The following is a 14,483-nucleotide window of genomic DNA, read 5'->3' on the forward strand; positions in this document are numbered from 1 at the left end:
AGAATGCCCCTCGTTTTCTGTATATTTTATCTGAAATCCATTTTCTGAGTTTTTCCATGTATCTTAGGAAAGAAATATTTTTGCGTTCATATTTGGACCCCTGAAATTTCAGAATGAGCGGTTAATTTTAAATTGAATTAGTAGTTACTTTTGTCTTTTTTATGGGCAGGTAATTTTGGTAGGAACTAGATCAGGTCTTAATGGTGGGTCATTTTCAGGTCATTGAAGGAGAGTGATACAGCTGCCCAGAGAGTGATACGATTCTGCTGTGGTTAGTGCTCTTTGCTTCTTGGGAGTCTGCACTTCTATCTCAGATATTTCTCCACTGTATTTTTTAGTACGCCTATACCAAGCATCCAATTTCCAGCTCTGCAATGCTTCATTCTTGCTCAGAGAAGGAACCTGTTATTGGCTATTTTAAAAAATACTATTTTTGTTGGATTTTCAGTCCTTTTGCAATTTAAGCATTTTAATATTTAAAGCTAATGTTGATGATCTTATCATGCAAACACCTGCTTTCCTTCAACTCTGAAACTGGGGGGGGGCACAGGTTTGGCTTGGAGAACATTTATTAGATGTTCACTTTTGACCTGATGCTAAAAATGATTGAGAACTGGGTGAATAACAGGTGGTAATGTATCAAGGATGCCTGTTCATATTCACTCCGCTATTAATATTGTCTTAGAGATTAAATAACCTACACGATAACCTTCCATTCCACCCAAATCACCTGTTCTTCCAAAACTTTACTTCCTTATTCATTAAAACAAGTTACCAATGAAATGAGAAACTTTAAAACATACTATCATATAGACTTTGTCCCTCCTTTGACTAGAGAAAACTAAGAATCATTCTGCTGGTGTAAAGGGCATTCAGGAACACTTTTCCAGTAAAAGTACCAAGGTACAATCATGTATTGTTTTATCTTATGTGGTAGCGATATGCCTGTGCACAAAAACAAAAGAAGTTTCACCGTCATGCAAAGCACAATGTTTAATTGCCCTTAGTTTATTTGTGCAATTGACAAGTTGAATATGTTCTTAGCCTAATTACAATGCTATTTTGTTACAGTTAACCCAGCATTTTGCTTCTCCTCTCCATAACTAGTTGATTTGGTTTGGTTTTTTCCCTCCATACCTTGTGCCTGATCTAAGTTCTACAGAACTTGCCACATGTAGATTTTGCCTTGCATGCCGTGGCCCAGTTCTTGTAAACCAGACCTTTGACCACTGCTAAGAGTACAAATAAATAATATTAGTGACTGTTATATCTGTGAATCAATAAGGTTGGAAAAGACCATTAAGATAATCAAATTCGATTGTTAACCTAAGACTACTGAGTCCACCACTAAACCATGACCCTAAGCATCACATCTGTCCAGTTTCTGCTTAAGTTGCAAAATAAAACTTCTTTACTTTACTTTTTCAGTTACCATAAGTATGAGAATAGGTAAGCTGTTTTCTTACTGTGAATAAGAGGCTTTAGAAAATATCACCTTTACTAGTTATACCAGAAGGTTTTACTGTGTGAACATGTTTGTTGTCTTAGAAGTCTTCCTGGAAACCACGGGTAAAGAAAATTTTATCTTTCAGAATGTTCTCTTTTATGATCTGTCATCCTTAGTTAAGAGTCCTTGACAGGGCAGAAAACAAAAACTTAACTTCCAATGAATATGTAAAGAATTTACCCTAAGCAATTTAATAGCAGTGTTAGAAGCAATCCATTGTGGGAAAGTGACAAAAACTGTGTATTCCAGTGACAGGAGGTGGAACGTCATCTTAATTATTTATCTTCAGTCATGGTAAAATTATTGCAAACAGATAGTTAGCATCTACCTCTGCAGCTTTAGAATTGGAAAATAAATCACAGCCTGTGTTAATTGGAACTCATTTTGACATGGTGCAGAATGCTGGTATCAATGTTGTATGGCATTGTGCTTCAAAATTTAAATTTGTTTAAAAGTGGTTATTAAATTTTCCCTTAAGAACTGTAGCTCAGCTCCTGCATTTATCTTGATAAATTGGAAAGTTGTTGTTTAGGAGAATGAATGAATGACTAAAGAAATCTGCTTGCTATTGTTAGTGCAGTTTACATACTATAGTACAAGCCACTGACATGGGTATGTTTTTCCTGTCCAATATAGTTGTAAATCCTTGATCAAAGTTATTACTCATCTTAATTGGTTCTCTTGTATGTGATAGATGTATTAATGGGTATGATTTCAGAGAAAAAAATTCTATTGACTTGATGAGGTCCCTGTAGATTTAATTTTATTTCTAAAAATAAGGATACGTCATGCAGAAAGTTACAAAGTTTCTGTATTAATTCCAGCTTATTCTATGACCTTAAATCTTATCTAATATCCCAGAAGCCGTAGTAACTATTTTTTGTTTAAAATTACTTTGACAAGGCCACTATTAACAACAGCATGAGTAACTTGATTCAAAAGAAAATAATTTCATTCGAGAGACTTGTGAAGACAGAACCTTGTATGTCTGAGTTTTGCTTGAAAAGATTGGTGACAGATAGCCACTCGAGGTCTGCATCAGTAACAGGCTCCTCTGCCCCTTAGTCCCAGCTAAGATGAAGCTACAGCTGAGAGACTCTTAACTCTTAGTACCCTCAGTAAGAGCAAATCAAATCAGCATAGCCTCATCGTGGAAGGACCAGTTGAAATGAGGAGTTGGGAGTGGATTTGAAATTGTACCTGTAGAATATTTGTTCATTAGAGCTGTTTTATCACATATAGTTGGTAATTTATTATGGGAAAACCTTGAATCTGTATTTTTATCGTCTTCTCTTTATATTGCTACAAATATTCCATAATGAACTCGATATTGCTTGAGACTATGAAATATTGTACCTGGGTAATATTCCCATTACAAGCTTACTCCTTATGTTGATTTTTATTTATCTGAATTTCCTACAAGGGAAGTAGAGTTAGAAGTCCAGGAGAACCACTATTCAACTGGGATAGATAAAGAGGAACATTTCTAAGTGTGTCCCATTGGGTCTACTCAATGGAGCTGAGTAGACTGAATTGTAGTGGGCAGGAGATGCTTCACAGTCTTTGTGCACTCCTGTTAAAACTGTGGTAGCAACAGACATATTTAAACATCTGTCATCAGTGTTATTCTACTGTAATTTCTATAATAATGGGGAGACAGGGAAGACAGACAAAGCTATCCTGGGAAGTCATTTATGGCAGTACAGTGCTTATTAGGACAAACACTGTTGTGATGCTAGTGAGACAGAACATGCTAAAAGCATGTTATCCAAAAGACAGCAGAATATTTATCTATTATTTTCCCTTGTGGTATAGACAGGGATTAATATGGCATGTATGGTTGCTTATTATTGGGGTTTTCTGACATTTTCCTTGTTGCCTGTAACTTTGGGATGTTTCATCTGTGATTTTTCATAATAGGTGTTGGCCTCAGGTTGAAATTTTCCAACGCTATTCTTGATGAAACTTTCAGTTTTCTGGAAGATTGCTAAGAGGTATTATGTTATTATTATCTGGTCATAATTTTAAAAATTCGAATGCCTTTTGTTTAATTCTGCTTTTCTGAGAACTTACTGCTAGTGGCAAGAACTTGACTTCTGTTTTGACAATGTGGGTCTTGCCATCCCTTGAAATCTTTTCCTATTTGAAATGTTTTTAAAAGCTTGAAACCCTTAAACATAACAGCTCGTTATGTGCTCAGTAAAGATTTCTTCTGTATTAGAAACAAATATCTCAAAATTCTGTTCTCTCCGAGTGTGCTAAAGCCTCTTGCAGCTAAGCAGCTGACTGTACAGTCCCTCAACAGCTGCTGCTTCCATTTAAACACTGTGTGCATCATCCCAATCTGAAATGGAGCCTGGACCTTATCTTCTCCACTCCTGTGTGTAATAAGGTTGTTAGTATACCACGCCTGAAAATAAGTATATTCCAGTGTAGAGCAAGAGAGTGAAGTGAGAGCCTGCATTTCGTGATTCTTGCCTTGGGCTAAAATGAAACAGAGCTACAGAACTGAGAGTAGAACTTCAAATTTCCCAGTACATTCTGGGTCACAAGAGCCAATGGTCTGGAAAATGTAAATTTAATGCCTGAGCTAATGTTTTCATGTCTGTTGATTTATTGTGATCTAATGTTTGAATTCCCACTGGTTGGTCTTCTTCATGGTCTCATGGAATCAAATCAACAACTGGGGCAAAATCAAAGTGCTGTCTTTTAGCCAGCTCTTTAAAATGTGTGCTTCCTTTCCTACATGTGTATTTTCTGCACTCTCTTTAAAAGTCTGCAGCTGAAAACTTGCTTAATGTTTTCATCAATCTTAAAAACTCTCAGAAATCTCTTAGAATAGGGAATGCATCTTCCTGTAAGGCATATTCAGAAAAGTGTGTGCAAAAGAAGAGCATAGTAATCAAATAGTAGTTCTGCAATTTTAACTACAGAATTCATTATCAATTACATAATAGCTGAAATTACAACTAGTGTTGTGGTAACCAGAGATTTGGGCTTTGCTGGTTCTGCATCTATGCTGCATCTACGTATGTGTAGAATTCATATCTAAAGTCAGTGTTTGTGTCACATTCAGTGATAAACTATTATTGTCAAGGACACTGACTCTCCTCAAGCTGACTGATAAAACATGCTGGTTTTCAGGGATCTCTCACCTCTGCCTATCAATTTCCAGGCCGTGCAGCGCTTTGGAGACTGCACTTGTTTCATTGCTTGACGATCTCTGCTGTGGAAGGGGAACGACTCCTTGTACTGACCAGTTACCCATGTTGCAAAATGCCAGACTGGAATGATTTCTTACTGAAAGGCTATAAAAATGGTATCTAACTGATCTTTCAGTTATTCTGGATGGTGTGCTGTAGCTGTATGCATTACTGTGAAGCATAGGTCATATTTGTGTAGTCTCTCTGTCTGACAGATATTCAGTAGCTGAGGCATGCAACCTTGGGCAGTGGAAGAAATATCGATGAAAGTGAGGGCAGCTGACCGGGATGCCAGGGCTGAACCAGCTTTCTCATTTGAAGAGAAGTAGGATATTTCAAGTTTGTGGCTTGAGAGTCTTGATTAATCATAAGAGCTTCTGAATGTCTCTGTGACAGTTTTTCATGTGGTTGGTTTTGTGGACTTTTTTCAAATATATAACTTGTGAAAATACTTCTTGGCTATTTCAGGTGCATCACTACAAAATCCAAAGCTTTGGAATGCTGAGCTCAGAATAATTTGATGTGCCTAAAGGCTTCTAAATTACATTTAGTTGATGGAGAAAATTGTCTGTTTGTTACATTTTGCATTTTGAAACTTCTGAATTTGGCATATGATTTACATTTATGCATAAATTTCCTTTTTAGAAAAAACATTTATTGGTTTGAACATATCTTAAGTGCCTCAGGTATTCCTTCTGTCCTTTTGCAATTCTGAAACACTGGTTAAATATGAACATAATTTTTAATTAGGTTTCCCCAGTGCTGAACTTGCTGCAGTCTGGTCTGTTCTCCATTAGTTTGCTGGTCAGAAGTTGTTGACCTTTAGATTATGCTACAAAATCCATCTGTTGCTGCAGGCTTCTGTAAAGAGAGATGTAAAGAAATATTATCTCCTGTCAGTCAGCCATGTAAACAAACTCAAATATAGGCAGCAGCTCAGTTTCCAAGATCTGAGTTCATTCAAAATAAGGAGAGAGAGGAGATGCTGTGAACCAGTGCTCCCTATTCACTGGAGAATCCTTTCTCAGCTGTTGTGCCCTAGTAAAATGCCATTGTCCTATTTTCAAATTCCCCTGCTTTCCATGGGAGAAGCTTCTCTGTGGATAACCCCAACCACTAATTAAATCCTCTCCTGTGATCTAGGAAGAAAAAGACCATAACCTCCATTTGCTTATCTATCCATGCCCTCCCCATTGCCAGCTTTCAGCTTGTTCTTATGGCAGTCTCGCCCAGGAGACTTCTCTGTTAGCAATCTGGTATTTGCACTTTTTGTTATGTACCCGTCGTTGTCTATTTCCATACCCTAACCACTCTTTGACATTTCCCCTCATTTAGTGCTTTCTGTCCTACAGCCTCTAAGACTATCTAGAGAACTTACTCTCATTTTTGCCCCCCTAGTGTTGGTTGGAAACATACTCAGCGGTCTTTGGTTTACTGATAAACTACAAGTTCGTGGCCCTAATGTGTTTTAAATGTGGTTGTTCCCATAACTTTTACTCATATAAATGCCACTGATGTGTCTGAAGTTTCTGGGTCCAATTTAAAATGAGACTGACAAATAGTTCTCCTAATTACGAGTGATGTTCTTGCTCCTTCGCCTGCATTACATTAATTGTCAATGCCTTTTAATTATGTAAATTTTCCTCCACTAATATGGTAAACACACTGTTCTCAAGACTGTTTTGGTTATGTTCTCAGATGTGTTTGCAACATTTTCTAATTTTAACTTCCTATGTTTTATTAGTATCTCAATTCTAAACCTGTGATTTCTGTTTATCATTGAAATGCTATCATGTCTTAGCTTTGCTGCACTGACATGTCCTATGACAATAATATTATTCAATTTATCTTATGTCTTTATTAGCAGTTTTTGTTTAATTTAGAAAATGAAGAAAGGTTTTGCTTTTTTTGACTTTTTTTGTGAATCTGAGTCCTTTTCACTGCCTTGTTATCCTTTTAAAAAGTGCTTCCTGGTGGTGCTCACATTAAAGGAGAAGAAACACACCCATAATTTGTTCTCAGAGTCAGAACTAGATATGTTATTATGATACATTTGTGTGCTTGTTATATATATGCTACAAATACATGGGATCATGGTCTTTGAATACTTTTCTCATTTCCATTTTCATAAGCAAATTCAGAAACTGCACCGTACAAGGAATGTTGCTCTGAGTGTCAGTTTTGAGGAGAGTCCCTCTGGGGTGTGAAATTTTTGGATAGAAATGTGATAGAGGACAGCCACAATTAGCAAGTGTCTCATCTCCAGGAGCTTTATCCAGAAAATGTTTCAAGGGAAATCATAGGAAATAATTTCAAAGTGATGAGATAGCTTACCTCCACGTGAGGGGTCCATCAGAAGACTTCTTACTGTGTGTAATATTCTAGCTATCTTAGAATGTTTATGTCCATAAATATTGCGGTGCTAAGAAAAGCTCATTGGAAATCTATAGTGGTAATTTAGATTATTGTTTGTGGTGTTCTGCCAAGTTGACTAGTATGTGTTATTTAGCAAGGTCAGTCATCCAAGGTGTGTACTTTTCAAAAACTTGTCTCATAAGAGACAAAGATGCCACTCTTCTTGCTTATGGATAGTCCTCATTAATAGCTTGTCAGTTCATCAAATGAACATACATCATCTGCCATGAAGGTAGTCATTCATCACTATTTACAAAGGTTTTGAGAAACTACTGTATCTTTGCATATGACTTCATTTTCTAGACTGGCACATAAAGTATTTCTCTGAAGACAAGAAGAAGGAAAATCTTGTACTTATACCACAAAGATCATTTTTCAGACTTCTGATTTTTGTGTCTTTAAGTCACACAGTTTGATCACCTCAATCTGGTTTTTAGGTATATAGAATTGTCTAAAACATTTAAGGTGTTACAGAAAGAGATTTTGGAACAATTTCATTAAGTGAGTAGTAACAGGTCAACTGGGCCCAATGGTAACTGTCAAAGAAATTGTTGAGCCTGTAGTTGTGGTATGCAACTTATCAGATAAACCATTATCTATACTAAGATGTTTAAAAGGGCTCCAGGGATCATTCTGACAATTAACTCTGACTTCTCTAAGGCTGAACTGTTAGGAATGATAATAGGGAAAGGATGGGTAAACAGAAAGATAAATATAGCAAATTACATAATAGTCAATATAATGTCTGTGGAGGGAAGTCATATTTATCCAGATTCTCCACATGAGTCAATAGTATGTGAAGAATTGTAACCCGGTTTATATCGTGGACTGGGAGTTTGAAAAGGCATTTCTTAAGGCTTCTCAGTAGAACTTCCTGGAGCACCTAAGCTGCCATGAGAGACAAGTTCTTTTCACAGATTAATAGCGAATGACAAATGGCTAATATTGCACCATAAATGTAGATTACTGTCATAAGCCCACCAGGATCTTTGCTCTGCAATGCATTCATAAATTACCTGGAAAAAGAGTGCTATGACAAAGATTTTTTATGATACAGAATTGTTCAAAATTAAGGCTGATTGTGAAGAGTTGCAAAATATTGAAATCAAAATATTGATTGAATGGGTGACAGAATTGCAGATAACATTCAGTGATGATAAATACTGAATAATGTATATAGAGAAAAATCCTTCTAACTATTATACAGGCCTTGAGGCTTGCAGAACAGTGATCCAAGAAAAATGTCCACGAGGCCAGAAATTAGTAAGGAGCTCTCCTGTGGCTGGTCAACTCCTTTTGTAGACTGCTACCCGGTGTCTGTAATGGCCATGAGCTCTTAATTTTGGCTGAGGTCAGCCAACAGTCATTGTTACAATGGTCTATCAGATGACATACGCTTTATAGAAGCCTTTTGGAAGTTTGGGCCTGATAGGAAGGAAGTATCTTTTTCTCATAGTACAGGTGCTGGGATGTAGAGGAAGTGTGTGCCAATCCTTGTGCTGCAGCAACAGGAAAAGTAGGAGTTGGTGGAGGTCTGTGGCAAGCTGTCATGCAGTGCAAGGTATTTTGGAGCCTAAAGGTACCTGCCTTACCCACCCCACTGTATTGAGTGACAGGAGAAAGAGTGTAAAGTCTGGTCCAGAGAGACCACTGGGCCTGAGGCACGTTTCTCTGATCACACATCCAACTTCTTTGGGAGGGGAATTGGATCATGTACATACATCTACTGCTTGAAAAAGTAGAAGGATATCAGGAAGCATGTTAGCAGCCTTCTGGCAGAGAATGACACCCCTCTTACAGATCCACAGGAAATGCAAGAAAAGAGGGCTCTGTATGTATACCTTTTCTCTCTGGGTCTGGTTCATTCTGGTGCTTGCCAAGCCTTGTAGGATTGATCATGAATGTTCAGCGTGGAGACTGGGAACAGCTGGAGCTGCAGGAGGAGGTTTAGGCAGGGAAGATAAGACCGAGTGCTGGTGTTGTCTCAGCACCTAGATGAAAACCCAATAGGAAGGCAGGGGATCATCCATTCCTTTGATTACAGAAATCAGACCCAAGACCTTGAGTTTCTGGACAGGTGGTAGCCAAGTACTTTTATCTTTGGAATGGATTCTTTTCCTGGCATCTGCTAAGGGGGTCTCATCCTTCTCACCAACCATATTTCAGAGGACCACATCCAGGGCTTCCTCAAGGACTCTGAGAGTACCGATGGTGGTGGTTGTTGCCTTCTTGTATCACTGTCTCTACACACAGGCTGTCTTGGGAGATGGGGCTGTGCATGTGTCAGTGACCTCCTCTAATGATGTGAAGGAACGTGACCCCTGTCATGAATTAAGTTTCCGGCTTTTGTCCCTTAGGACAAATTTCCAGCACCTGCTCATGGGCATCTGTGGAGGGATGGCTGACAAACTGGGTTTGGAATGACCAGGATACAGAAGGCAGTGCACAAGAAAGTAAGAGAGGATTAGCAGGAGAGGAAATGGTATCTTCTTTGCCCTTTTCCACACATTGTGGTGTCCCTCTTTACCTCTGCTGAGGAACCTGTCTGATGTTTGGTGGCTTTGGCCAGCTGTGCATATCTGCTGTAAAGGGGTCATCTTAGAACCTGCATTAGCTTTTTGATGGTGCCATGGATGGAAACATCTGTGGATGATCAGCAGCTTCCATTAATTAAAGGGACCACATTGTTTCTTCCTGTTCCGAGGGGCAATCTCTCTGGATTTGTCCTAGGACATAGCACAGGAAGAAGCTGTTTTCCCTGGTAGAGAAATGAACTCAGTAGAGGGATCCTTTGAAAGATGCAAAAAAGAACTTATCTAACCTTCCCCATTCCATGGAGTGCCACCCAGCGCATGGCTGGGTCTTGCTCTGATAGCTCTGACAGGTTCCCCGTGTGCACATGTGTGGTAAGTGAGGGAGGTTCTTACAGGGAGAAGGGACTTGGATTATGGGGTGAAAGGAGTACTTTCTGGGAGGAAGGAAAGAGCTCTTTAAGGGGAACAGGCTCTATTCCTTCTATGTCAATTAATGTGTGGCCAACGCACTGATTCATACACAGGTAAAGGTCAGTCCGTCTGCATGTGGGCAGTCAGCTGACTGGGCTTAGTTTGCAGGGTAGCCGTTTGAGATAGTTATATCAGGTACCGAGAGCAAGGAGTTTTACACCTAGGAGGTGGACTCAATCTGACCCAGTAGTCAGCACAGGGAAACAATACTATGTCAAACAGTTGATCTGTCACAGATCCCATTAGTGAATCGAGAATCACAGTAATAAGAGTTGCAAATAGTTCATAGGCTGAAGTATGTTCAAACAAAACAAAACATCTGTAGAACAACTATGACTAGTAAGTTAATTAAAATGATACATTTACTGTAATTTATGAGTGAAACTAGGTTCTAAATTCACTGAGCACATAAATGATTGGAAATGATTAATTGGCTTTTATTAAATGAGAAGGAGAACTAGAGAGTGCTATGTTCTGAGCAACTGACATGTGATAATGACTGCTCCTGCAGAAAAGCATAATAGAAAGTAGTCTGAGTCACTCATTAACATCTACCACTGCTCTTTCTGTAAATTATAAGTCATTAAAGCGCAATATAGCTACTCTGGAACTTAAATAGTAATTTTTACCTTACTAAAATGTTTAATTTGAATTTACTGTAGTAGTCTTAGAGGCTGAAACTCTTATTTTAAACAGGTTGGGGAAAGTAAACTTCATCCAGAAAGGCTTTGACTTTTTTTTATATTGCTGTATTGAGGGATAATAGTTAATATAAATTGTTTCATTGTCAATTCATTCCTTGGTTTCATTGCAAAGAGGGACGATTTTCCTGGCAGTTCAATGCTCTAGTGCTCTTAAAAGGTGTATCTTCTAAGAATAGTGTGAGAACATTACCTCATTTTTTACAAATCATCAAATGTCCACCTGTTGGGGGATCTTTGTGTTGGATTGAATTTAAATCAGCAGTTTAGATGTGAAAGACTCAATATCTCATTAGCAATCCCTTGATCCACCCGGTTCCCCTGGGTGCTGTTTTAGAATGATAATCTCAATCATTCTTCAAATCTTTATAAGCAATCAGTTTTAAGTGCAACTCTTAGAAGATAAGACTTTTCCTGCTAGTTAATTTTACAAAAATACACAAACCAAAAAAAGCAACACAGGTGAGCTAGGGGCTTTGATCAGACAGGTATTCTTTTTAAGTTAGATTTAGTCATTTTAGATTTTGTTTCTGCATGTCTGATACTATGCTAAAGGGTAATCCAAATACAGTATTAAAAAAAGGGTGAAGATCTTCAAAATTAACCTCCTAGCCAATTCAGATTGGGTTGAGTGCTTGAAATAGTACAATAAATCTCTCTTTAATGTAAAAAATTATTTTTATCCTCACATAAAGGTAACTTCCAGGTACCTTAACCTTACCAAAAAAAGGATCATAGATTTGGCTGAACTTCAAATCTCCTTTAAAATTCAAAAATCCTCTGACAAAGCACTGAGACTTTCTTTAAAATCTCATTGTCACTATCTCGCTTACAATAGTAGTTTCCTTAATAGAGTGCCACTCATGCTACTTGTTCTCTCTGTTATGTGGTCAGGGCCTTCATAGGTCTTTGCTGAAAGCTGGATTTGCTGGTGTCAATAGTAATTGAGTTTATTCCTTTTCCTGGAACAGTAATGAGATCATCACATCAGCTTTGTGTTGTGACGTGATTAAGTTTGCACTGTGACTCAGTTGCCTTGTCCTGGAGGACAAAGTTGTAAGATTGACGGCCATCGTGGGTATAGGAGCAAAAGACAGAATGTTGTGGCAGACATCCAGGTGCTCATTCTGCATCTGAAAACATTGTGGTTTTAAAAGAATACAATGTAAGAGTATGTAGTGACTTCCTGTTTAACAAGAATCTGTCTGCCTTCGTTTCCATAACTGTGTTAATATTTAAATTATTGACCTAATCAGGTTAAGTGTAAGGGCTGCAACATCTAATTTTAAGGCACACCTTGTTCATGGGAGTTGTGCAATGGCAATTGCAAAACACTGATGTAATTAGCTGCTCATCATCAAAAATATCTGAGGAGTTTAAACTTGAAACCTCTAAAAGAAAATGAAGTGCTTTATAGAGTTAAAAATGCTTTATTTTTAACCTGTGCATATTTATTATGAATACCTCTGTGTGATAATAGTACTTTTTGATTTTTTTCCCCATAGTCAAAGAAAAAATGAGAGGAAAAAATACCCAGTTCACAGCCTGATCAGATCATACCTGAAAGCTGGGTTGCCGGTAGCCGGTTTGTACACAGTTCCATACAACTGTCTGTTCAACTGAAGCCAGGACTGCACAAGGGGAGGTGCTGTAAGCTGGGTGTCAAGTTCGCTGCCCATCTGTGTGGGCACAGTTTGTGGGAACCCTTGCATTCAATAGCGTTGCCTTTAGTCAGTCATATCCATTCCTTGAACGCTACATTCACCCACGAGATAAAAGCAAAAAGCAGAAGCACCTATAAAATAAAATGTTTGTTCTCCTCCCCCTGGAAGACTGAATCGTATATTTCAAGGTTGAAGTTTAACCTGTCTCAGCAGTCATTTCATAGCCAGATAAACATGGCATCACAAAGCTGGTTAACATTCAGCCACAGCTGCTGGACTCATATTTAATAAATGTTTTCCCTAGGACTTGCTCTGCACTTTTAGAGAAAAGTCACTTCCCTAATTTTTTCTCAGTAGACATTGACTTCTAGGCTGTTTGTTCAAGATAAACATCAAAATGAGGATGCAAAGGTCAGTCTCTGCTGTGTTAGAGAGTTACAAAGAGGAACAGTCAGTTTTGCTTCCAGAGAATGCTCTCTGATACAAATTAAATTTTTTACTTCCTATAGGAAAAAGGATTTCTTCTTTGGAAATTCAGCAGATTTTGTGTTTATGCGACAGACTCCGCCTTTTCTGTAGACTTCTTTGCTGAAAATTTTCTTTTCAGCTTTTCACCTCTTTGTCTCCACCTTTTAATGATAAAAGTCTGGGAGCTCATGCTAAAGGCTCTGAGATGCTGGCTGCAGTGGAGTCTGCAGCGCTGCCTGGTCTGCCACCCCTCCCTTTGCTGTCCTGCCTCTCTGCTGTCCCCACTGAACAGACCTGGAAACCTGTCTGATCCCAGCATTCATGCAGGCCCACCTTCATTGGCTGTTCAAGCTAAGTTGTGAACAAGAGCAAGTGAGATGAAAACAGGGATCTTATTCTCCCCTTCCTGTTTTGGGGACAGGAACCGCTGGCAATGAAATGGATCAAACAGTTGAGGCAGTGATTTTTTTTAATTTTTTTTTAACCACAGCAACTAAACCCAACAAAACCCCTTTGGACAACATAATTGATGATGTAACTAATCTCAATTCAAACACGTTTTCTAAAAATAAGGACGCATTAAAAAATAATAGTGCTAGCAACTATCCTTTGATATCAATTTCTTGCTTGGAAGTTTAACATTTAGTGAGCTTTTAAAATTAGGACATCCATCACAATGCCATCAAGGCAAAGGAGTTGAGAAAGCTGTTGCTTGCTCTGTTGGAAATTAATGCTGCTCTCCTGAGATAACACAGCTAACTTTCTGGGCTCCCCAGTCTTTTACAGCATGGAGTAAAACAGATTGGTGTAAATCACCAACAGTGGTGGTTCAAGCCAGCCCACATAACACTGCCATTCAGTGAGTGCAGGTTTCACATTCTAGCTAAGTTGATAATTTCTTAAACTGCTTTAGCTCAAGTACTTGTGATTGTTTGACTCTTTACTTAATTGTGTTATTCTAATTTAGCTAAAATTTGTTTAACTACTCAATGGAAAAGATAAGCTGCAGTATCTGTGGTAACACTGTCAGACAGAGCCTTCTACGTGAAAAGGATCAACAATTTAAACACATATTTTATAACTTCTACATTTGGTTTTTGACACTGTGATATGTTCTTCCTTGCTTTGTGTCACTTTGGTGATCACAGCTGGGCAGTTGCACTGGGACAAAATTGTCCTTCTCATGCCCCCACCACATGCACAAACAAGTCTTACTCCCCTCTCTCCATCTGCTGTCAAGTATTATGTAGAATTGTTATACATCACCCTTCTTTTTATACTGTCGGGCATGAGTTACCAGCTACTTGAGTTTATCCTCAAATAAAATGAGCATTGGTATTCCCTGACTTCCCTTATTAACAGAAAAGCAATATGTTGCCATTCATGCCACCAGTTAGTGACATCATGTTGGACTCAAGGTCTTTGTATATTTTTCTTCTATTGTTGATAGAAGACTGCCAGGTTGAAGATTGTGATCCCTTTTGCTCCCTAGCATAATAAGAGCACTTCATGCATGTGTG

The 14,483-nt window shown here is 38.3% G+C and overlaps 1 protein-coding gene across 9 annotated transcripts in view; it reads left to right on the plus strand.

Annotated features, from left to right (window-relative positions):
• The window catches only part of ULK4 (unc-51 like kinase 4), a 228,745-nt gene that overhangs the window by 200,302 nt on the left and 13,960 nt on the right, over positions 1 to 14,483 (plus strand). The window contains exon 36 of one of the 9 annotated variants that reach the window (XM_027718944.2): positions 12,337 to 12,736. The exons of the other annotated variants lie outside the window; for them this stretch is intronic. Coding sequence (XP_027574745.2) covers positions 12,337 to 12,351 — 15 coding nt within the window. The 3' untranslated portion in view covers positions 12,352 to 12,736. Of the gene's footprint in view, positions 1 to 12,336; positions 12,737 to 14,483 lie in introns of those variants that run through there. 9 annotated transcript variants of the gene reach the window in all.

Source organism: Pipra filicauda, unplaced genomic scaffold (genome assembly GCF_003945595.2).
Source record: "Pipra filicauda isolate LSUMZ 115617 unplaced genomic scaffold, ASM394559v2 scaffold62_size3274119_pilon, whole genome shotgun sequence".
NCBI classification, from domain to species: domain Eukaryota; kingdom Metazoa; phylum Chordata; class Aves; order Passeriformes; family Pipridae; genus Pipra; species Pipra filicauda.